The 25,538-nt window shown below is 39.6% G+C and overlaps 1 protein-coding gene across 1 annotated transcript; it reads right to left on the reverse strand.

Moving 5' to 3' along the window:
• Positions 1–4,390: 4,390 nt before the first annotated feature.
• LOC130949033 (uncharacterized) lies at positions 4,391–5,434 on the reverse strand. The gene is made up of 3 exons (XM_057877870.1): positions 5,147–5,434; positions 4,870–5,036; positions 4,391–4,772 (listed from the first exon to the last, which is right to left on the reverse strand). The coding sequence occupies exons 1-3, from the start codon at positions 5,432–5,434 to the stop codon at positions 4,391–4,393; spliced, it is 837 nt and encodes a 278-aa protein (XP_057733853.1).
• Positions 5,435–25,538: the final 20,104 nt, after the last annotated feature.

The following is a 25,538-nucleotide window of genomic DNA, read 5'->3' on the forward strand; positions in this document are numbered from 1 at the left end:
GTAATAAGGGGTTACGCACTAGAACGGCTAGAATTTGATATTTTATTGAATGCTTGTTTGTTCTAATTTATGCATGCAGCTGTTTAAATTAAGGAGAAATTCTACAATTTTTTTTAAATTATTTAAAACATATTTAATTGTGTTGTTGGTTGAATTCTAGGGTGTTTATTGCAAAATAATTTTAAAACATCATCTGTGGATAACGATGTACCAGGGGGTTTAAAACCTGAGTTCTTTGAAGGGGTTGACGAATTTGTTGCATATGTCTTCAACATAGAACCGTTTAGATCTCAAGGAGTATTTAGGTGTCGTACTATAAGTGTCGGCTGACTAAGTTGTTAGGACCTTCGGATATAACACTTTACTTCAACCGTAATAGGTTCAAGGATGGGTATTGGATGTGGACAAAAGACGGAGAAGTGGATGACGAATGGGAGGTAAGAATTCGTGGTTTGATTGTCATGTCCATTATACAAAGGATACAAAGGCATTCTAGCTGACAAACGGGGGTAAGAATTCGTGGTTTGTTATCGAAGGTTCCTCGACATTGATCATCCTTTTTGGAACAACAAGGACTCGTTTAGGAATAATAAAACTAAACAAGAAGAGGCACCCATGAGGTTGAGTGGTTTGCAGATTTGGCATTGTGTCGGTAGAATCTGAAGGATCGTCGATAATAGGGTAGGGTTGAAACCTTCGGGATATGGCACTAAGCATAATTGGACAAAACAAAGTATATTTTGAGAGTTGCCATATTGAAAATACAACTTGGTTCGTCGTCGTCTTGACGTGATGCACATTGAAAAAAATTGTTTGATAATATCATGCACACGGTAATGGATGATGAGTGAACCAAGGATAATGATAAGGCAAGGTTAGACTTGATGGACATTTACAGGTGGCTAGATCTGAACTTAAAGAGACTTGAGAACACTGATGCGGTATTTTACAACCCACACTACTTACCGGCAAGTGCACCGGGTCGTACCAAGTAATACCTTACGTGAGTAAGGGTCGATCCCACGAGGATTGATGGATCAAGCAACAATAGTGTTTGATAGGATTAGTTAGGCAAGCAGAAAAGAGTGTTTTTTGTATTAAAAAAAAGCATTAAATAGCAAATTAAGAATTTCAGAAAGCAAGCAGCAATGAGTTGGGAATAAAATATTGAGTAAATAGTTAAGGCTTCAGAGTTATCTATTTCCAGATTGATTTTTATTACTAACTAATTTAATCATGTAAGATTTAATTTCATGGCAAACTATATGTGACTAGACCCTAATTCCTTAGACCTTCATAGTCTCCTCTAATATTCATCAACTGCCAATTCCATTGTCAATTAATTCCAATTAGAAGGTGAAGTTCAAATTTCAGTTTATATGTCACAAAAATCCTAATTATCCAAAAATAAAGGGATTATATGTCACATATTCCGTTAAATACAAACAATTAGAAATTTAGGATAATATGTTTTTAAGCTGTTGTTCAAGTAAAGAGCTTTTCCAAGTTTTACAAGAACTCAATTAGAACATGGGTCATACTTCCGTTCCACCCAATGTTCATAAAATAAAGATCGAAAACAATTATTGAAATATAAATCAAAACATGGATTAAATTAGAAAGATCAAACAAATCAATCCATACAGATAGGCAGAGCTCCTAACCTTAACAATGGAGGATTAGTTGCTCATGGTTCAGAGAAGAAAAATAAGGGTTCTAGTAATAATGTATTGTCCTTTCTAATGGCATCTAAGTTCCTATTTATAACTAATCCTAATAAATTTAAAATCTAATTATCTAAAACTAAAAATAATATCTTTTCCTAAAAGAGAAGATTTGAATTTAAATTTGAATTAATTAACAAGTCTTCAGCTGATAGGTGGGGACCACTTGCTTTGTCCATTCTACAGCTTCTAATCTGTGTTTTTTGGGCTAGAGACTGGGTCAAAACAGCCCAGAAATTGCTCCCAACATTTTTCTACATGTGGCGCATGTCACGCGTACGCGTCAGTCACGCGGACGCATCGTTGGTCTTCTTCGCAAGTCACGCGGACGCGTCGCTGAGCAAATCTTCAAATCACGCGTATGCGTTAGTCACGCGTACGCGTCGTCATGGATACTTCCAGATCACGCGCACGCGTCAGGAACGCGTGCGCGTCGCTCCTCGCAGCCATCTCCTTTGATTCTTGTGCTGCAAAAACTCTGTCAAATTCCCCCGAATGCTACCTGAAATAAATAAAATTGCTCAAAACTCAAAATAGCATCCATAGTGGCTAAAATATAATTAATTCTTAATTAAACTTAACAATTTAAGTACAAATTCACTAGGAAAAGATAGACAAGATGTTCACGCATCACAACACCAAACTTAAACGGTTGCTTGTCCTCAAGCAACCAAAACTAATATAAGCTTATGATGTGAATTTTCATGAGAATGAGAGTTCGATTAAGCTCGTGTCTCTTCTTATAGTGGGGTTCACAACTACAATCCTGAATAAGTTTGGCATCTCACTATCCTTTGAACCAGAAGAATGTTAATGTCATTCAGAATTAGAATTCGGATAATATTATGAATTCTCTGATCTTTTATATTTCATTTTAATCCTTGAACACAACAAAATTTACTTTAATTTATTTTTCTTTGGTGCTTTGCACCTTGAACCTAGCCGTGACTTTAAATGTTTTGTTTCAAGAGTTACTTGACACAGAAACACCACAAGCACTTAACTGGGGAACACTCTTTGAGTTCTGATTTTTCTTTCAGTTACTCCCAGACATTGGTGCTCAAAGCCTTTGGCATACTCTGTTAAATGCACTTGGTCTCGACTCTAAGTGTTCTGTCTCAAGGATTACTTGACACAATCACACCACAAGCATATGACTAGGGAAACAACTCTTTGAGATTTTAATCATGTCTGACCTCTCTAGTCATTGATGCTCAGAGCCTTGGACCTTGTTTTTATTATTATTTATTTTTTTTATTTTTTTGCCATTTCTTTTGCTTCAAGGATTAAATTTTTGTTTATTTTAGAGAAGTCATAATAATTCTCTAAATTCATGTTCCTTATACATCAACATCCCTTGATTCAAATTCAAATATGCACTGTTCATATCATGCATTCAAAAATCACAGAAAATACCACCACATTTAAGTAAATTAGACTATTCTTAAAATTAACTCAATTTCTCTCATGCAATACATCCCTTCTTTTTCTTTTCTTTTTAGATTCGAGTTCAGTGAGTGGGTACATGAAACATCTTTTCAGCATTAAAGCAATTAAAAGAAAACTAAACTAGTCCTAGGATTCTAACTAATAAAGGATCATGCAACAGACAAAGTAAAATAGCAGAAAACCGAAACATAACAAGAAAAAGAGGGGAGGAATAAAAAATGAAAGGAACCCAACCACCTTAGTTATCCTAGCGGTCACTTTATTCTTCAGGTTGTGTTCCTCAGTGAAGATGATTCGCCTCCCTTTTGGTGCCATAGGAATAAACAGAAAACCCTTAAGCGAAGTGTCAACACCAAACTTAAAGGTTTGCTTGTCCTCAAGCAAAGAAGAACTGAAAATAGAAACAAATAGTGAGAGGAAAGAAGAATATAAAGATAAAAGAACAAGAGAGAATTAGGATTGGGAGAGAGAGAAAGAAAAGTGAAACTGTGCGGCGAAGGCGACGCGTACGCGTGCAGCACGCGTACGCGTGGGTCGCGAATTTTCTTAATGATGCGTTAGCGTCAGGCATGCGTCTGCGTGCCATGGGTTTTGTGCGATTCACGCGAAGCCAGCCGTGCGCATGCACAACTCTCTGTTCGCGTGGCTTGGAAACCAATATTGGCATATGACGCGTTCGCGTCATGCACGCGGACGCGTGGAGGACCATTTTTTGAAATGACGCGCACGCGTCAGCGATGCGTTCGCGTGAGTAAATTTGTGCCTCTAGCACGCTTTCAGCCCTGAGCCAGCACAACTCTCTGCCCAAACACTCCTTTACATCGATTTTGCAGGTCACGCGTACGCGTCAATGACGCACACGCGTGGATGGCGATAAGTGCAAATGACGCGCGAGCGTGGGGTACGCGTACACATGGTCATGTTTGTGCGCCAAGCATTATTCCAGTGCCATTCCCGTGCAACTCTCTGTCAATTTTCTTTTTCATGCACACATGATTGACGCGTTCGCGTCAGTGACGCATGCGCGTCGTGTGCGCTCTTTTTTTTTTTAGGTGTTCGGTTCCTGGAAAATCATAACTGCATGATCAGAAAATTAGTAAGAAATAATAAAATAAATAAGAAAACTACTACTACGAAAAATAGCTAAGGATACGAATTTATCGGGTTGCCTCCCGACAAGCGATTCTTTAACGTCATTAGCTTGACGGTCAGCTCTGCTAGTTCAGTAGATTAGTGGACCTCTGGCAATCAATCTTGCCTCCAAGATAGTGCTTCAACCTCTGGCCATTCACTATAAATTTCCTATCAGAATTCACTTCTTGTATTTCCACATGACCATATGGTGAAGCTCTGGTAACCACAAACGGTCCTGACCATCGGGATTTCAGCTTCCCGGGAAAGAATTTGAGTATTGAATTATATAGAAGCACTCTTTGTCCTGGCTCAAAGACTCTGATAGCAATCTTCTTGTCATGCAGTAGCTTGGTTCTCTCCTTATAGAGCTTGGCATTCTCATAGGCTGAATATCTGAATTCATCAAGCTCATGCAGCTGAACCATTTGCTTGATTCCTGCAGCTTCTGAATCAAGATTCAGATATCTGATTACCAGTAAGCTTTATGCTCCAGCTCAACTGGCAAGTGACATGCTTTGCCATAGACCAACTGATAAGGGGACATGCCAATGGGAGCTTGTACGCTGTCCGGTATGCCCAGAGAGCATCATCAAGCTTCCTAGACCAGTCCTTTCTTGAAACACTGACGGTCTTCTCTAGAATCCTCTTAAGTTCCCTGTTGGAAACTTTAACCTGTCCACTTGTCTGAGGATGATAGGGGGTTGCCACTTTATGACGGACTCCATATCTCTGCAGAAGAGAGTCCAGCTGTCTGTTGCAGAAATGGCTTCCTCCATCACTAATGAGTGTCCTTGGGACACCAAACCGGCTAAAGATATATACTGAAGAAAGCTCATTACCACTTTGGCATCATTGGTGGGCGAAGCCACAGCTTCCACCCACTTGGACACATAGTCAACTGCCACTAGAATATAGTTGTTTGAATGTGAGGGTGGGAAAGGTCTCATGAAATCAATACCCCACACATCAAACAACTCAACCTCAAGAATTCCCTGCTGTGGCATTTCATGGTTGGCAGGGAGATTTGCAGCTTTTTCACATCTGCCATAGTGCTTCACAAATGCTCTTGAGTCCCTGAAGAGAGTCGGCCAATAAAACCCGCTCTGAAGGACTTTTGTAGCTGTCATTTCACCACCAAAGTGCCTCCATAATCAGACCCATGACAGTGCCAAAGAATCTGCTGATTTTCCTCATTCGGGACACATCTCCGAATTATTCCATCTGAGCAACTTTTAGAAAGGTATGGTTCTTCCCAAATGTAGTACTTTGCATCAGTCAATAGCTTCTTCACTTGTTGCCTACTATACTTCCTTGGGATAAAATTCATGGCTTTATAATTTGCAATGTCAGTAAACCATAGTGCCTGCTGAATGAGGAACAATTGCTCATCTGGAAATGTCTCAGTCACAGCTGTGGGTGGTTGTACTCCTGCTCCAGGCTCAATTCTGGAAAGATGGCCAGCTACTTGATTCTCTAACCATTTCCTGTCTTTTATCTCAATATCAAACTCCTGAAGGAGCAACACCTATCTGATTAATCTTGGTTTAGAATCCTGTTTGGTTAGAAGGTACTTCAAAGTAGCATGATCAGTATAAATAATAACCTTAGAACCAAGTAAATAGGACCTAAACTTATCAACATCATACACAACAGCTAATAATTCCTTTTCTGTAGTTGTGTAATTCTTTTGGGCATCATTTAACACACGACTGGCATAGTAAATGACATGTACAAGCTTACCATGCCTCTGTCCTAAAATAGCTCCTATAGCAAAATCACTAGCATCACACATTAATTCAAATGGTAGATCCCAGTCAGGGGGAGCTATAATGGGAGCAGATGTAAGGGTTACTTTCAGAGTTTCAAAAGCATGCAAACAATCAGAATCAAAGACAAAAGGAACATCAGCAACCAAGAGGTTGCTTAGAGGTTTAGGTAATTTTTCAATTACCTCCACCTTTGCTCTATCAACCTCAATTCCCTTACTTGAAATCTGGTGTCCAAGAACAATACCTTTTGTAACCATAAAATGGCATTTTTTCCAATTTAAAACAAGGTTTGATTCTTGACACCGTTTCAAGACAAGAGATGAATGCTTAAGGCAAGATTCAAAAGAATTACCAAAAACAAAAAAGTCATCCATAAATACCTCAATAAACTTTTCAACCATATTAGAAAAAATTCAAAGCATACACCTCTGAAAAGTTGCTGGAGCATTGCAAAGTCCAAAAGGCATTCTTCTGTAGGCAAATACTCCAAAGGGGCATGTGAATGCTGTCTTTTCTTCATCTTGTGGGTCCACTGCAATTTGATTACATCCAGAATATCCATCTAGAAAACAATAAAATGCATGACCAACTAACCTCTCAAGCATTTGATCAATGAAAGGCAGGGGGAAATGATCCTTCCTTGTAGCAGTGTTGAGCCTCCTGTAGTCTATACACATTCTCCATCCTGTGACGGTTCTTATGGGAATAAGCTCATTCTTTTCATTCTTGATCACTGTCATCCCTCCTTTCTTGGGAACTACCTGCACAGGACTTACCCAATGACTGTCAGAAATAGGATAAATAATTCCTGCTTCCCATAATTTCATTACCTCTTTTTGGACCACCTCTTTTATGGTTGGATTGAGTCTCCTTTGTGGTTGCACAACTGGTTTAGTATCATCTTCAAGGAGAATCTTGTGCATACACTTGGTTGGACTAATCCCCTTCAAGTCACTAATGGTCCACCCAAGAGCTGTTTTATGACTCTTGAGCACTGAAATAAGCGCCTCTTCCTCTTCAGGCTTCAGGGAAGAGCTAATAATAACTGAATATGAGTCATTCTAACTCAAGAACACATATTTCAGAGAAGGGGATAAGGATTTGAGCTCAAGCTTGGGGCCTTCCTCCTCTGCTCTAGGCGTGTGAACCATAGTCTTCTGGGGTGGTGAATTATCAACTTCAACTAATTCATACTCAGAGATGGGATCCAAAATGTCATCAGGCACTTCAGCTTTTAGTACCTCTTGAACAAGTGGTTCAATAACATCTATTTTCATACACCCTTCATAATCATTAGGGTGTTTGAGAGCTTCAAAAACATGAAGGACTACCTGTTCTTCATTGACCCTCAGGGTTAATTCACCGTTTTGTACATCAATCAGAGCTCTATCTGTAGCTAAAAAGGGTCTACCAAGTATAATAGAGGATTTTACCTCCTCTTCCATGTCTAATATAACAAAATCAACAGGAAAGATAAATGGTCCTACATTAACAAGTAAATCCTCAACAACACCCACAGGTAATTTAATAGAAAGATCAGCAAGTTGAAGAGAAATACGAGTGGGTTTTACCTCATCAATTTGAAGTTTTTTCATCACTGAGAGTGGCATGAGATTGATACTGGCTCCAAGGTCACATAAAGCTCTCTGAATGGTGACTTTTCCAATGGTGCAAGGAATGACAAAGCTCCCTGGGTCTGGCATCTTCTCAGGAAGGTTGTTGAATAATGGCATTGCATTCCTTGGTTAACACCACTGTTTCTTGTTCCTTCCAGTTTCTCTTGTGGGTCAACAATTCTTTCTTAAATTTATCATAGAGAGGCATTTGCTCAAGAGCCTCTGCAAAGGGAATGTTGATTTGTAGCTTCTTGAAGACATCTAAAAATTTTGAGAACTATTTTTCTTTGGAAGCCTTCTGAAGTCTCTGAGGATATGGCATTTTTGGCTTGTATTCAGGAGCCTTTGGCAATGTAGGATATGTATCTAGAGAGTCAGGGAACGGGTTGTCTGCACGCTTTGGATGGGCATGCTCCACTTCTTCCTTTTTCTCCTCTGGAGCTTTCTTTTCAACTAGCTCTTCATTGGCCTTGGTCTCAGAACCAGTTACTTTACCACTTCTCAACTGAATAACCTTGCAGTCTTCTCTTGGGTTCACCACTGTATCACCTGGAAATGTGCTTGCAGACCTCTCAGGTAATTGCTTGCTTATTTGGCCCATTTTCATTTCTAAGTTTCTAATGGAGGCTCTAGTTTCCTGCACGAGACTCATCATCATCTCCCAATTAGAATCTTCTTGGGGTTTAGAGTTTGCCTGATGAGGTGGTTTTTGCTGTTGAGCCTAAAATTGGCAGTTATTGTAATTATTCTGTTGGAAGCCGTCCTGAGAATTATTGTTGAAATTCTGAGGTCTCTGTGATTGGTCTCTCCACCCAAAATTTGGGTGATTCCTCCACCCTTGATTGTAGGTCTTAGAATAGGGATCATTGTTGGGATTTCTAGTAGCACTCCCCATGTAATTGACCTGTTCAGAAGAAGCTTGAGCATAATCATAATTATCATTCTGCACAAAATTACCTGTCATGTCATAAGAGGCTTCTTGAGGGGGATTTTGGGTGTTGATAGCTGAGACTTACATGCCACCCATCTGTTGAGTAAGTAGACTTATTTGTTGAGACATAAGCTTGTTCTGAGCAAGAAGAGCATTAAGAATTTCTACTTCCATGACGCCCTTTTTCTGAGGAGCCTTAAAGTTCACAGGATTCCTGTTAGAGGAGTATAAATATTGATTGCTAGTAACCAATTTAATAAGCTCAATAGTCTCCTCTGGTGTCTTCTTCTTGTGCAATGAACCTCCTGCAGAATTATCTAGACACATCTTGGACATTTCACCCAAGCCTTCATAAAAGATGTCTAGTTGAGTCCATTTGGAGAACATGTTCGGAGGGCATTGCCTAGTCAGTAGCTTGTATCTCTCCTAAGCTTCATACAGAGTCTCACCATCCTTCTGCCTGAAGGTCTGAACCTCCATCCTAAGCTTAGTCAGCTTCTTTGGTGGGAAAAATTTTGTGAGAAACTCAGTGACCACCTTGTTCCAAGTATCCAAGCTCTCCTTGGGTTGGGAATCTAGCCATAGCTTTGCTCCATCCCTCAGAGCAAACGGGAAGAGCATGAGTTTGTACACATCTGGGTTTACTCTATTTGTCTTCACAGTATCACAAATTTGCAGAAAACTAGAAATAAACTGATTTGGGTCTTCGCGGAGAAGACCATGATACTGGCAGTTTTGTTGCACCAGGATGACCAGTTGAGGCTTTAACTCAAAGTTATTCGCAGCAATAGGAGGCACCATGATGCTTTTTCCATAAAGATCTACAGTAGGAAAAGAGTAAGAGCCAAGCACTCTCCTTTGTTGCTCATTCCCATTCGGGTTTGTCCCATTGGCATTATCAGTATTATTCGGATCCATAGTGGATTCTGCAGCCTTGTAAAGCCTTGCTTGTTGTAAACGCCACCTGAAAGTCCTTTCAGGTTCAGGATCAAAGTCTAAGAGATGTTTTTTGTCTCTGTTCTTGCGCATAAACAAACAGAAAACAAGAAAGAATGGGAATCTCTATGTCAGAGTGTAGAGAATTCCCAGTGAGGTAACCTGTGTAAAGAAAAAAAATACTAACTATTCTAAAAAAATAAAAATATCAAAAATAAAGAAAAAAATTAAATAGAAAAATTAAAACAAAATTACCCAGGTAACACCAAACTTAATTTCAGAAATTAAAAGAAATATTAATGCTAAATTTTTTTTAAATATTTTTTTCAAAATTTTTAAAAAAAAAATAGATTTTAATAAAAATTAAAAATAAAACGCCTAATCTAAGCAATCAAACAACTAATAGTTGTTAATCACTGTCAATCCCCGACAACGGCGCCAAAAACTTGATGCGGTATTTTACAATCCACACTACTTACCGGCAAGTGCAGCGGGGCGTACCAAGTAATACCTTACGTGAGTAAGGGTCGATCCCACAAGGATTGATAGATCAAGCAATAATAGTGTTTGATAGGATTAGTTAGGCAAGCAAAAAAGAGTGTTTTTGGTATTTCAAAAAAAGCATTAAACAGCAACTTAAGAATTTCAGAAAGCAAGCAGCAATGAGTTGGGAATAAAATATTAAGTAAATAGTTAAGACTTCAGAGTTATCTATTTTCCAGATTAATTTTTATTACTAACTAATTTAATCATGTAAGATTTAATTTCATGGCAAACTATATGTGACTAGACCCTAATTCCTTAGACCTTCCTAGTCTCCTCTAAAATTCATCAACTGCCAATTCCTTGGTCAATTAATTCCAATTAGAAGGTGAAGTTCAAATTTCAGTTTATATGCCACAAAAATCCTAATTATCCAAAAATAAGGGATTATATGTCACGTATCCCGTTAAATACAAACAATTAGAAATTTAGAATAATATGTTTTCAAGCTGTTGTTCAAGTAAAGAACTTTTCCAAGTTTTACAATAACTCAATTAGAACATGGGTCATACTTCCGTTCCACCCAATGTTCATAAAATAAAGAATGAAAACAATTATTGAAATATAAATAAAAAACATGGATTAAATTAGAAAGATCAAACAAATCAATCTATACAGATAGACAGAGCTCCTAACCTTAACAATGGAGGATTAGTTGCTCATGGTTCAGAGAAGAAAAATAAGGGTTCTGGTAATAATGTACTGTCCTTTCTAATGGCATCTAAGTTCCTATTTATAACTAATCCTAATAAATTTAAAATCTAATTATCTAAAACTAAAAGTAATATATTTTCCTAAAAGATAAGATTTGAATTTAAATTTGAATTAATTAACAAGTATTCAGCTGATGGGTGGGGACCACTTGCTTTGTCCATTCTGCAGCTTCTAATATGTGTTTTCTAGGCTGGAGACTGGGTCAAAATAGCCCAGAAATTGCTCCCAGCATTTTTTTACACGTGGCGCATGTCACGCGTACGCGTCATTCACGCGGACGCGTCGCTGGTCTTCTTCGCAAGTCACGCGGACGCGTCGGTCACGTGGACGCATCACTGAGCAAATCTTCAAATCACGCGTACGTGTCAGTCACGCGTACGCGTCGCCATGGATACTTCCAGATCACGCGCACGCGTCAGGCACGCATGCGTGTCGCTCCTCGTAGCCATCTCCTTTGATTCTTGTGCTGCAGAAACTCCGTCAAATTCCGCCAAATGCTACCTGAAATAAATAAAATTGTCCAAAACTCAAAATATCATCCATAGTGGCTAAAATATAATTAATTCTTAATTAAACTCAACAATTTAAGTGCAAATTCACTAGGAAAAGATAGACAAGATGCTCACGCATCAAACACCCGGTGGGCTAAACCAAAGACGGTGTTCGCTCTAACAAGGAACCGGAGACAAGATGTTTGTAGGTGGATTAGGGAATTGAGATTTTTCGATGGTTATGCCTCTAACTTAGGTAGGTGTGCAAACGTGTCACAGGGTAGGCTTGCTAGGTTGAAGTGTCATGATTGTCATGTCTTTATGGACTTATTGCTTTCTATCGCGTTTAGAAAACTTCCTAACAACATTTGGAAACTCCTTGTAGAAATAAGTGAGTTCTTTAGGGAATTATGTCAACGAAACTTAGTATTAATGATTTCAGAGTCTTGGAGAAGAACATTCCCGTCATACTTTGTAAGTAAGAGAGGATATTCTCTCTAGATTTTTTGATGTTATGGAACACTTAACAATCCACCTGCCATATGAAGCAGGAGTGTGTGGATCAATATAATTCAGGTGGATGTACCCTTTTGAGAGGTTGATTGGCTCATTCAAGCATACCACAAAGAACAGAGCTCAGATCAAGGGTAGCATATGTGAAGCATCCCTAGGCAAAGAAACATCCGTATTTTGCTCCTTCTATTTTGAGCCTCATGTTGAGTCACTTAGAACAAGAATTAAAAGGAACAATGAGAGAGGAGAATTCTCGTCAAGTGGACCAACCTATCCAATATTTGTTCCAGAAGGAATTGTAATGGGCGCGAGTAGTGAATACTAGTTAAAGAAACAGGAGATTGATGCCACACATATGTATGTGTTGCTTAACTATGACCAGGTTTTACCCTACCTAAGGTGAGTTTTTTAAGTCTTCGTAAAAATTTCAATTATTAAGATATTAACTTCTCCATCTAATCAAAACTACGGTACACTAAAATTTCTTAATTATCCTATTGTATCATAGGTTATTCCAATAAATAAATCTTGATGCATTACTCAACAATTTTTCACATTGCTTCAGAGAATACATCAGAGTGAATCTAATTGACATAACAGAATGGAACCTAATTGCATTTAGTTGGGACCCATCGAATAAGGGTACAAGATACCCAATATACAATATTAATGGATATAGGTTTCATTCTTTACAATGGTCAGTGGGAAAGAAAACAGATAACACACCAGAGTTTGGGTTCATGGAGATACAGGAAATGGGCATTCTAATTGGTATGGTGTGTTGCATAATATCATTCAATTTGAGTATTTTTGTCATACTACATACAATGTGTGCATGTTTAAATGTGAATGGTATGATCCAAGTTCGCGACTATGAACATGAAAGCGCAAGAACTATAATATCACTGAAGTAAATGTGACGACAAAATATAAGCTCTACGATCCTTTTTTTCTACCTCAAAATGCACGACAAGTATACTATTTGCCTTATCTAAGGTCATGCAAATCTAGTTGAGTGGTTGTGGTTAAAACTAAGCCAAGAGGTCGTATCAAGCCTGATGGGACAGAAGGTAAGGAACCTTACCAATTTGATGACCCAACTCATTCAAAAAATGTTGTTGACACCAGTGATCTGATCACCCTTAGGTCGGCTGTTATAGATGATGACATCATTGACCCTAGGATGGATTATGAGACACTACCACTAGAGGACAATGATGTTCAAGAAGAAGAGGGGTCGATAGGGACAAAGAAGAAAAAGACAAGTTCGATGATCAGGAAATTACCTAGGAAGAGGAGGATGATGAACCAGAGGACGAAGATGATGATGAATTTGAATAAGGTTAACCTAAATATATATAACACATGATAGCCTTAGTTCTATCGTATGTATTTCTTTATCAAACTTTGATTAGATTGTAATATAATTACATTGTTTCAGATATGGATGACGACAAGTTGACCTATCACGAGCATGCCTTGTTTTGATTACAACAATGATGACTATTAGGCTCCATAGTTATTAAGACTTTGTTTTGATTAGTTTAACAACATCTTATTCCTTTGTGTTTTTATTCTATATATGTGATATTTCACATCATATATAAATTATTGTTTTCAAACAAATTACTAATTTATTCTTTACTAATTAGGAGTTGATTATCAATTATTAACTATTGGGGTCTATTATAGGTTTAAAAAAAATATTAAACCTACTGTCAGATTTATCATCGGAATTACTCGATGGTAACCATCATCCAATGTAATAAAAAACTAAATCCACCGTGGAATTTACTTGGCGTGAAATCATATCTTTTGGCGCAAAATTTAACGTCGAATAATTTTCGATAGTAACTGGCATCATATTTTTGTAACCTTAACATCGTATTCTGACGTTAATTTCATCGCAAACTACTATCGAAAAATTAAATTCGCCGGTAATCAGTTACCGACGAGGTTTATTGATGAGCGGATAATTTGTACGCTTTTTGGCATTGTTTTTAGTATGTTTTTAGTATCTTTTAGTTAGTTTTTAGTATATTTTTATTAGTTTTTAATTAAAATTCACTTTTCTGGACTTTACTATGAGTTTGTGTGTTTTTCTGTGATTTCAGGTATTTTCTGGCTGAAATTGAGGGTCCTGAGCAAAAATCTGATCCAGAGACTGAAAAGGACTGCAGATGCTGTTGGATTCTGACCTCCCTGCACTCAAAGTGGATTTTCTGGAGCTACAGAAGCCCAATTGGCGCGCTCTCAACGGCATTGGAAATTAGACATCCTGGGCTTTCCAGCAATATATAATAGTCCATACTTTGCCCAAGATTTGATGGCCCAAACCGGCGCTCAAAGTCACCTACAGAAATTCCAGCGTTAAACGCCGGAACTGGCATGAAATTTGGAGTTAAACGCCCAAACTGGCATGAAAGCTGGCGTTTAACTCCAGAAAAAGTCTCTACACGAAATTCCTTCATTGCTCAGCCCAAGCACATACCAAGTGGGCCCGGAAGTGGATTTTTCTGTCATTTACTCATTTCTGTAAACCTTAGGACACTAGTTTACTATTAATAGGATCTTTTGACATTGTATCCGTACCTTATGACCTCATGACATTTTTTACACGTTTCTTGTGTACTTTCTACAGCATGAGTCTCTAAACCCCATGGTTGGGGGTGAGGAGCTCTGCTGTGTCTTGATGGATTAATGCAATTACTACTGTTTCTTATTCAATCATGCTTGCTTCCATTCTAAGATAATACTTGTTCTTAATCCGGATGAATGTGATGATCCGTGACAATCATCATCATTCTCAACCATGAACGTGTGACTGACAACCACCTCCGTTCTACCTTAGATTAAGTAGTTATCTCTTGGATTCTTTAATCGGAATCTTCGTGGTATAAGCTAGGACTGATGGCGGCATTCAAGAGAATCCGGAAGGTCTAAACCTTGTCTGTGGTATTCTGAGTAGGATTCAATGATTGAATGACTGTGACGTGCTTCAATCTCCTGAAGGCGGGGCGTTAGTGACAGACGCAAAAGAATCAATGGATTCTATTCCGGCCTGATTGAGAACCGACAGATGAATTCCGCTATGCTGTGACAGAGCATATGCAATCGCTTTCACTGAGAGGATGGGAGGTAGCCACTGACAACGGTGAAACCCTACACACAGCTTGCCATGGAAGGAGACTTGCGTGTTTGATGAAGAAGACAGTAGGAAAGCAGAGATTCAGAAGATGGAGCATCTCCAAAACCCCAGCCTATTCTCCATTACTGCAAATCAAGTAATCATTTCATGTTCTTTTGCTTTTTACAATCAATCCTGATAATTTCTGATATCCTGACTAAGATTTACAAGATAACCATAGCTTGCTTCAAGCCGACAATCTCCGTGGGATCGACCCTTGCTCACGCAAGGTATTACTTGGACGACCCAGTGCACTTGCTGGTTAGTTGTGCGGGATTGCAAAAGTGTGATTGCAATTTCGTGCACCAAGTTTTTGGCGCCGTTGCCGGGGATTGTTCGAGTTTGGACAACTGACGGCTTATCTTGTTGCTTAGATTAGGACTGTTTTATTTTTGTTGGTTTAGAGTCTTTCAGTTGAGTCTAGTTTCATATTTTAAGTTTGGTGTCAATTGCATGCTTTTGTTTTTTATTTTTCTTTTAAATTTTCGTTTTTGCATGTTCTTAGTCCCTTTTTGATTCATAAAAATTCTAAGTTTGGTGTCCTCTTTGTGTTTTTCCTTTAAAATTTTCGAAAAAAAATTAGTGTTTGATTTCTAAAAATTTTAAGTTTGGTGTCTTTTTGTGTTTTTCTCTTTCCTCTTTTTAAGAATCAAATCTTTTTCATAAAAATTTTTCAATCATATCTTTTTAATTGCTGTTTTCAAAATCTTTTTTTTACTAATTGATTCAGTTCTCAATTTGCTTTGATCTCATTTTCCCTTTTGATTCTCGAATTTTTTTTATTTCCTTTTGTTTTATTTTTTTCGGTTATTCAAAAAAAAAAAATAAACAAAATTTATCTCTTTGCAATTATTATCATTTCCCTTTTGTCCATTATGGACTTAAGTGGAATTAATCAGTCCAAGAGGACTCTGGGGTCATATGCTAACCCCATTACAGCTGCATATGGGAGTAGCATCTGTACACCTCCCATCAAAGCAAGCAGCTTTGAGCTAAACCCTCAACTCATTATCATAGTGCAGCAAAATTACCAGTATTCCGGTCTTCCACAGGAAGAGCCTACTGAGTTTCTGGCACAATTTTTACAAATTGCTGACACAGTACATGATAAAGAGGTGGATCAGGATGTCTACAGACTATTACTGTTTCCATTTGCTGTAAAAGATCAAGCTAAAAGGTGGTTAAATAACCAACCTACAGCAAGCATAAAGACATGGAAACAGTTGTCAGAGAAATTCCTGAATCATTTTTACCCTCCAAAGAGGATGACACAGCTAAGGCTGGACATCCAAGGCTTCAAACAAGAGGATAATGAATCCCTTTATAATGCCTGGGAGAGGTATAGAGGTATGCTAAGGAAATGTCCCTCTGAAATGTTTTCAGAGTGGGTCCAGTTAGACATTTTCTACTATGGGCTTTGATGAGCGGATAATTTGTACACTTTTTGGCATTGTTTTTAGTATGTTTTTAGTATCTTTTAGTTAGTTTTTAGTATATTTTTATTAGTTTTTAATTAAAATTCACTTTTCTGGACTTTACTATGAGTTTGTGTGTTTTTCTGTGATTTCAGGTATTTTCTGACTGAAATTGAAGGTTCTGAGCAAAAATCTGATCCAGAGACTGAAAAGGACTGCAGATGCTGTTGGATTCTGACCTCCCTGCACTCGAGGCGGATTTTCTGGAGCTACAGAAGCCCAATTGGCGCGCTCTCAACGGCGTTGGAAAGTAGACATCCAGGGCTTTCCAGCAATATATAATAGTCCATACTTTGCCTAAGATTTGATGGCCCAAACCTGCGTAGCAAACCGGCCTCAGAAATTCCAGCGTTAAACGCCGGAACTGGCATAAAACTTGGAGTTAAACGCCCAAACTGGCATGAGAACTGGCGTTTAACTCCAGAAAACGTCTCTACACATAAAAGCTTCAATGCTCAGCCCAAGCACACACCAAGTGGGCCCGGAAGTGGATTTTTCTGTCATTTACTCATTTCTGTAAACCTTAGGATACTAGTTTACTACATATAGGACCTTTTGACATTGTATCTGGAGGGAATGCGACCTTATGATTTTGTACACGTTTACTTCCACAGTATGAGTCTCTAAACCCCGTGGTTGGGGGTGAGGAGCTCTGCTGTGTCTTGATGGATTAATGCAATTACTACTGTTTCTTATTCAATCATGCTTGCTTCCATTCTAAGATAACACTTGTTCTTAATCCGGATGAATATGATGATCCGTGACAATCATCATCATTCTCAACCATGAACATGTGCCTGACAACCACCTCTGTTCTATCTTAGATTGAGTAGTTATCTCTTGGGTTCTTTAATCGGAATCTTCGTGGTATAGGCAGGACCTGATGGCAGCATTCAAGAGAACCCGGAAGGTCTAAACCTTGTCTGTGGTATTCTGAGTAGGGTTCAATGATTGAATGACTGTGACGTGCTTCAAACCTGTAACCTACTGGGCATTAGTGACAGACGTAAAAGAGTGATTCTATTCCGGTAGGGGAGGGAACCAAACCGGTGACTGGCAGTACTGTGACAGAGTGCGTGCATTAGCTTTCACCGCGCGGATGGGAGGTAGCTGCTGACAACAGTGAGATCCTACACGAGCTTGCCATGGAAGGAGACTTGCGTGTTGGATGAAGAAGACAGTAGAAAAGCAGAGATTCAGAAGATGGAGCATCTCCAAACCTCAACCCATTCTCCATTACTGCAATACAAGTAACCATTACATGTTCTTTTGCTTTTTACAATCAATCCTGATAATTTCTGATATCCTGACTAAGATTTACAAGATAACCATAGCTTGCTTCAAGCCGACAATCTCCGTGGGATCGACCCTTGCTCACGCAAGGTATTACTTGGATGACCCAGTGCACTTGCTGGTTAGTTGTGCGGGATTGCAAAAGTGTTATTGCAATTTCGTGCACCAAGTTTTTGGCGCCGTTGCCGGGGATTGTTCGAGTTTGGACAACTGACGGCTTGTCTTGTTGCTTAGATTAGGACTGTTTTATTTTTGTTGGTTTAGAGTCTTTTAGTTGAGTCTAGTTTCATATTTTAAGTTTGGTGTCATTTGCATGCTTTTGTTTTTCTTTTTGATTTTCGATTTTTGCATGTTCTTAGTCCCTTTTTGATTCATAAAAGTTCTAAGTTTGGTGTCCTCTTTATGTTTTTCTCTTTAAAATTTTCGAAAAAAAAAATAGTGTTTGATTTTCTAAAATTTTAAGTTTGGTGTCTTTTTGTGTTTTTCTCTTTCCTCTTTTTAAGAATCAAATCTTTTTCATAAAAATTTTTCAATCATATCTTCTTAATTGCTGTTTTCAAAATCTTTTCCTTTTCTAACTGATTCAGTTCTCAATTTGCTTTGATCTTATTTTATTTTTAATTTTCGAATTCTCTTTATTTTATTTTCCTTTTGTTTTATTTTATTTTAATTTTTTTCGGTTATTTCAAAAAAAAAAAACAAACAAAATTTATCTCTTTGCAATTATTATCATTTCCCTTTTGTCCATTATGGACTTAAGTGGAATTAACCAGTCCAGAAGGACTCTGGGGTCCTATGCCAACCCCAGTACAGCTGCATATGGGAGTAGCATCTGTGTACCTCCCATCAAAGCAAGCAGCTTTGAGCTAAACCCTCAACTCATTATCATAGTGCAGCAAAATTGCCAGTATTCCGGTCTTCCAGAGGAAGAACCTACTGAGTTTCTGGCACAGTTCTTACAAATTGCTGACACAATACATGATAAAGAGGTAGATCAGGATGTCTACAGACTGTTACTGTTTCCATTTGCTGTAAAAGATCGAGCAAAAAGGTGGTTGAATAACCAACCTACTGCAAGCATAAAGACATGGAAACAGTTATCAGAAAAATTCCTGAATCATTTTTACCCTCCAAAAAGGATGACACAGCTAAGGCTGGACATCCAAGGCTTTAAACAAGAGGATAATGAATCCCTTTATGATGCCTGGGAGAGGTATAGAGGTATGCTCAGAAAATGCCCCTCTGAAATGTTTTCAGAATGGGTACAGTTAGACATCTTCTACTATGGGCTTACAGAAAAAGCTCAGATGTCTTTAGACCACTCAGCTGGTGGATCTATACACATGAGAAAGACAATTGAAGAAGCTCAAGAGCTTATAGACATTGTTGCTAGAAACCAATACTTATATTCTAGCAAGGAATTCGTTCCACAAGAAGAGGTCATGGCAGTAGTCAATGATCCTGATCCTCAAGAACAAATGAATGAGCTTAATCAACAATTGCTCCTGATGACAGAACAGTTAGCAGAATTTAAAGAAATGCTCCATGATACTAAGGTTGCTAACAAGAGCATAGAACTACAGTTGAATCAAGCAAAACAGCAAATATCTAAACAAATAACAGAAGAATGTCAAGCAGTTCAACTGAGGAGTGGGAAAACACTGAATGCCACTGCTCAAAAGAGCAAGAAGTCAATTAAGGAACAATTGACAGAGGATGACCAAGCCACTGTTCAAAATCCCTCTGAGGACAGTAAGAGCCCAGAGAGGAATATTATTGGCGTTCAAACGCCAGAAAGGGAAGGAAAGTTGGCGTTAAACGCCCATTCCTTGCCCAATACTGGCGTTCAAACGCCAGAACAGGGAGGAAAGCTGGCGTTAAACGCCCATTCCCTGCCCAGTTCTGGCGTTCAAACGCCAGAAAAGGGGGAGAAGTTGGCGTTTAACGCCCAAACTTCATCCACTCCTGGCGTTCAAACGCCCAAGGAAAATCAGGCACCTGAGAGTTCTGATGATTATCCCCCTAACAAGGCCTCTTCAACCATTTCTGTAAGGAATAAACCTGCAGCATCTAAGGTTGAAGAATATCAAGCCAAGATGCCTTATCCTCAGAAACTCCGCAAAGCGGAACAGGATAAGCAATTTGCCCGCTTTGCAGACTATCTAAGGACTCTTGAAATAAAGATTCCGTTTGCAGAGGCACTTGAGCAAATACCCTCTTATGCTAAGTTCATGAAAGAGATCTTAAGCCATAAGAAGGATTGGAGAGAAACTGAAAAAGTGTTTCTCACTGAAGAATGCAGTGCAGTCATTCTAAAAAGCTTACCAGAAAAGCTTCAAGATCCTGGCAGCTTTCTGATACCATGCACATTGGAAGGCACTTGCACCAAGACAGCTTTATGTGATCTTGGAGCAAGCATCAATCTAATACCTGCATCCACTATCAGAAAGCTTGGGTTGATTGGAGAAGTCAAACCAACCAGGATATGCCTCCAACTTGCTGATGGCTCAATTAAACACCCATCAGGCATAATAGAGGACATGATTGTCAAGGTTGGGCCATTTGCCTTTCCAACTGACTTTGTGGTGCTGGAAATGGAGGAGCACAAAAGTGCAACTCTCATTCTAGGAAGACCTTTCCTAGCAACTGGACGAACTCTCATTGATGTACAAAAGGGGGAAGTAACCTTGAGAGTCAATGAGGATGAGTTCAAGTTGAATGCTGTAAAAGCTATGCAGCATCCAGACACACCAGATGACTGCATAGGCGTTGATATTATTGATTCTCTGGTAGAAGAGATCAATATGGCTGAAAGCCTAGAATCAGAGCTTGAGGACATCTTCAAAGATGCTCAAACTGATCAGGAAGAGCCAGAGGAGGCAAAGGAATTTTCGAAAATTCCTCAGGAGGAAGATAAGCCTCCTAAGCCTGAACTCAAACCACTACCATCATCCCTGAAATATGCATTTCTGGGAGAGGGTGACACTTTTCCAGTGATTATAAGCTCTGCCTTAAATTCACAGGAAGAGGAAGCACTGATTAAAGTGCTAAGAACACACAAGACAGCTCTTGGGTGGTCCATAAGTGATCTTAAGGGCATTAGCCCAGCTAGATGCATGCACAAGATCCTGTTGGAGGATAATGCCAAACCAGTGGTCCAACCACAGAGGAGGCTAAATCCTGCCATGAAGGAGGTGGTGCAGAAAGAGGTCACTAAATTACTAGAGGCTGGGATTATTTATCCTATTTCTGATAGCCCCTGGGTGAGCCCTGTCCAAGTTGTTCCCAAAAAGGGAGGCATGACAGTGGTTCATAATGAAAAAAATGAACTGGTTCCCACAAGGACAGTCACAGGGTGGCGCATGTGTATTGACTACAGAAGGCTCAATACAGCCACCAGAAAGGATCATTTTCCTTTACCATTCATAGACCAAATGCTAGAAAGACTAGCTGGCCATGATTATTACTGCTTTTTGGATGGCTATTCAGGCTACAACCAAATTGCAGTAGACCCTCAGGACCAAGAGAAAACAGCATTCACCTGCCCTTCAGGCGTGTTTGCCTATAGGAGAATGCCTTTTGGTCTGTGCAATGCACCTGCAACCTTTCAGAGGTGCATGCTCTCTATCTTTTCAGATATGGTAGAGAAATTTCTGGAAGTCTTCATGGATGACTTTTCAGTATATGGAGATTCATTCAGCTCCTGTCTTAACCACCTATCACTTGTCCTGAAAAGATGCCAAGAGACTAACCTGGTTTTAAACTGGGAGAAATGTCACTTTATGGTGACTGAAGGAATTGTCCTTGGGCACAAAATTTCAAGCAGGGGAATAGAGGTGGATAAGGCAAAGGTAGAGGTAATTGAAAAATTACCACCACCTGCCAATGTTAAGGCAATCAGAAGCTTTCTTGGGCATGCAGGATTCTACAGAAGGTTTATCAAGGATTTTTCGAAAATTGCTAAACCTCTGAGTAACCTGTTAGCTGCTGACACACCATTTGTGTTTGATACACAGTGTCTGCAGGCATTTGAGACCCTGAAAGCTAAGCTGGTCACAGCACCAGTTATCTCTGCACCAGATTGGGCATTACCATTTGAATTAATGTGTGATGCCAGTGATCATGCCATTGGTGCAGTGTTGGGACAGAGGCATAATAAACTTCTGCATGTCATTTATTATGCCAGCCGTGTTCTAAATGATGCACAGAAGAATTACACAACCACAGAAAAAGAACTACTCGCAGTGGTTTATGCCATTGACAAGTTTAGATCCTACCTAGTAGGATCCAAAGTGATTGTGTACACTGACCATGCTGCTCTTAAATACTTACTCACAAAGCAGGATTCAAAACCCAGGCTTATCAGATGGGTGTTGCTTCTGCAAGAGTTTGATATAGAAATAAGAGACAGAAAAGGGACAGAGAATCAGGTAGCTGATCATCTGTCCAGAATAGAGCCAGTAGTTGGGGCGTCCCTCCCTTCTACTGAGATTTCTGAGACTTTCCCTGATGAGCAACTATTTGCCATTCAGGAAGCTCCATGGTTTGCAGACATTGCAAACTGTAAAGCTGTGAGGTTCATACCCAAAGAGTACAGTTACATGCAGAGAAAGAAATTAATTTCAGATGCCAAGTACTACCTTTGGGATGAACCATATCTCTTTAAGAGATGTGCTGACGGAGTGATCCGCAGGTGTGTACCCAGAGAAGAAGCACAGAGGATCCTATGGCACTGCCATGGATCACAGTATGGAGGACATTTTGGAAGTGAGCGAACAGCCACTAAAGTCCTCCAATGTGGCTTCTACTGGCCTACTCTCTATAAAGATTCCCGAGAGTTTGTGCGTAACTGTGACAGTTGCCAAAGAGCTGGTAACCTGCCTCATGGATATGCCATGCCTCAACAAGGGATATTAGAGATAGAGCTGTTTGATGTATGGGGAATTGACTTCATGGGGCCATTCCCACCATCATACTCAAACACTTACATTCTGGTGGCAGTGGACTATGTATCTAAGTGGGTAGAAGCAATTGCTACACCCACTAATGATACTAAGACCGTACTGAAATTCCTCCAGAAGAACATTTTCAGCAGATTTGGCGTTCCCAGAGTGCTAATCAGTGATGGGGGCACTCATTTCTGCAATAAACAACTATACTCTGCTATGGTCAGATATGGAATTAGCCACAAAGTGGCAACTCCGTATCATCCACAGACAAATGGGCAAGCAGAGGTCTCTAACAGAGAACTAAAAAGAATCCTAGAACGGACTGTGATGGCCCGAAGAAAGGATTGGGCAAAGAGCTTGGATGATGCTCTGTGGGCATACAGAACAGCATTCAAGACTCCTATAGGCACCTCTCCATACCAATTGGTGTATGGGAAGGCCTGCCATTTGCCTGTGGAACTGGAACATAAAGCCTACTGGGCAACCAGATTCCTAAACATGGATGCACAGTTAGCTGGTGAAAAAAGACTGCTACAGCTGAATGAGCTAGAGGAGTTCAGACTCAATGCCTTTGAAAATGCAAAAATTTATAAGGAAAAGGCAAAGAAATGGCATGACAGGAAATTGTCAACCAGAGTCTTTGAGCCAGGACAAAAAGTTCTGCTCTTCAACTCTAGGCTCAAACTGTTTCCAGGAAAACTCAAATCCCGTTGGGGGGTCCATATGTGATTACAGGAGTGTCACCATATGGATATGTTGAGCTTCAGGATATTAATTCTGATAAGAAGTTCATTGTTAATGGACAGAGAATCAAACATTATCTTGAAGGAAACTTTGAGCAGGAGTGCTCAAAACTGAGACTAGAGTGATTCTCAGTGAAAGTCCAGCTAAAGACAGTAAAGAAGCGCTTACTGGGAGGCAACCCAGTCATTAGTAGGTTGTATGATTTGTTTTTACAGAGGCAAATATCAAAAAAATGAAGGAATTCACAGAGTTACAGAAGGATTCAGCTCAAAAAGCAGAGAAAATGAGCTTACTGGCGAAAAAACGCCAGTAAGGTGCATTTTGGGCGTTAAACGCCAGAATGGGTACCATTCTGGGCGTTTAACGCCAGTAATGGTACCATTTTGGGCGTTAAACGCCAGAATGGGTACCATTCTGGGCGTTTAACGCCAGGTGTGCAGCATCACTGGGCGTTCAGAAAACGCCCAGTGAGGAAGGTTTTCTGGCGTTTAACGCCAGCCAGGGTACCTGGCTGGGCGTTAAACGCCCAAAAAGGGTGACAAGTGGGCGTTAAACGCCAGAATGGGTACCATTCTGGGCGTTTAACGCCAGAAAGGTGGGGGGACCACATTTTTGTTTTCAACTCAAATTTTTTCAAACTTTCCTCTTTTTACCCATAATCTTCTACATAAATGCACTTCAACCTTTCATCATTCACTTTCAAATCTTCACAAATCAAAACCATTCTTCAAATCTATTTCAAAATAATCTCAAATCTTCTTCAAAGACTCACCCTTTTCTCAAATTTTTTTCAAAATCTTTTCAAATTTCCTTTCAAATCTCTCTTTTGTTTTCGAAATTCTCCTCCCCCCACTCTATAAATGAACGTTCCTCACCCCTCCTTCCTCACACCATTCGAATTTCCTCTCTCTCTCTCTCTCTTCTCTTCTTTCTTTTCTTTTTGCTTGAGGACAAGCAAAACCTCTAAGTTTGGTGTGCTTTTCCGTGATAACTAAGCCAAGATCTATCAAGATCATGGCTCCCAAGGGAAAACAAACCAACTCAAGAGGAAAGAAAGAGACTAATCCAAAGAATCTTTGGAATGAAGAGAAGTTCTTAACCAAAGAACATGAAGACCATTATCACAAAATAATGGGTCTGAGGTCAGTGATCCCGGAAGTTAAATTTGATCTGAAAGAAGATGAATATCCGGAGATCCAAGAGCAAATTCGAAACAGAGGTTGGGAAGTTCTGACCAATCCTGAGACAAAGGTTGGAAGGAACATGGTTCAGGAATTCTACTCAAATCTGTGGCTAACAGATAAGCAAAGAATGACTGGAACCGCTTACCATACCCACAGAACCATGGTCAGAGGGAAAGTTATATACTTCCATCTGGACAAAATAAGAGAAATATTCAAGTTGCCTCAACTGCAAGATGATCCTGATTCCTTTAATAGGAGGATGGTGAGAGTAGATAAGGGGTTAGATCAGATTCTAGAGGACATATGCCTCCCTGGAACTAAGTGGATAACCAATTCTAAGGGTGTCCCAAACCAACTCAAGAGGGGAGACCTCAAACCAATTGCAAGAGGTTGGCTAGACTTTATTGGGCGTTCCATATTGCCCACTAGCAACCGTTCTGAGGTCACCATCAAGAGAGCAGTGATGATTCACTGCATTATGCTTGGAAAAGAAGTGGAGGTTCATCATGTGATTGCTTGTGAGATCTACACCATTGCAAATAAGAATTCCACTGAGGCCAAACTGGCTTACCCAAGCTTGATTTCCTTGCTCTGTAAAGAGGCTGGGGTGAAGATGGGAGTAGATGAGTTCATACCCATTGAACACCCAATCACCAAGAAGTCAATGGAAGGACAAGTGCAAGACAACTCCATCAAGAGGAGGGCGCAGGAATTCCTCCCTGAATTCCCAAGAATTGACTACTGGTCCAGCCTAGAAGCATCTATTAACAAGCTGCAAGAGACTATGGAGCAACTGAAGGAAGAACAGCAGAATCAGAACTGCATGCTCTGCAAATTGCTGAAGGAACAAGAGAAGCAGGGGCGTGAACTCCAAGAGTTGAAACGC

This window comes from Arachis stenosperma, chromosome 9 (genome assembly GCF_014773155.1).
Source record: "Arachis stenosperma cultivar V10309 chromosome 9, arast.V10309.gnm1.PFL2, whole genome shotgun sequence".
NCBI classification, from domain to species: Eukaryota; Viridiplantae; Streptophyta; class Magnoliopsida; order Fabales; family Fabaceae; genus Arachis; species Arachis stenosperma.

Excerpts from the sequence above, each read along its gene's own strand:
- LOC130949033 (XM_057877870.1), bottom strand. The coding sequence starts at position 5,434 with ATGACAGCTACAAAAGTCCTTCAGAGCGGGTTTTATTGGCCGACTCTC. Across the intron at positions 5,037-5,146 it reads CCACCAATGATGCCAAAGTG|AGATATGGAGTCCGTCATAA; the intron begins GTAATGAGCTTT and ends TCTCTTCTGCAG. Across the intron at positions 4,773-4,869 it reads CTCTGGGCATACCGGACAGC|ATATCTGAATCTTGATTCAG; the intron begins GTACAAGCTCCC and ends ACTGGTAATCAG.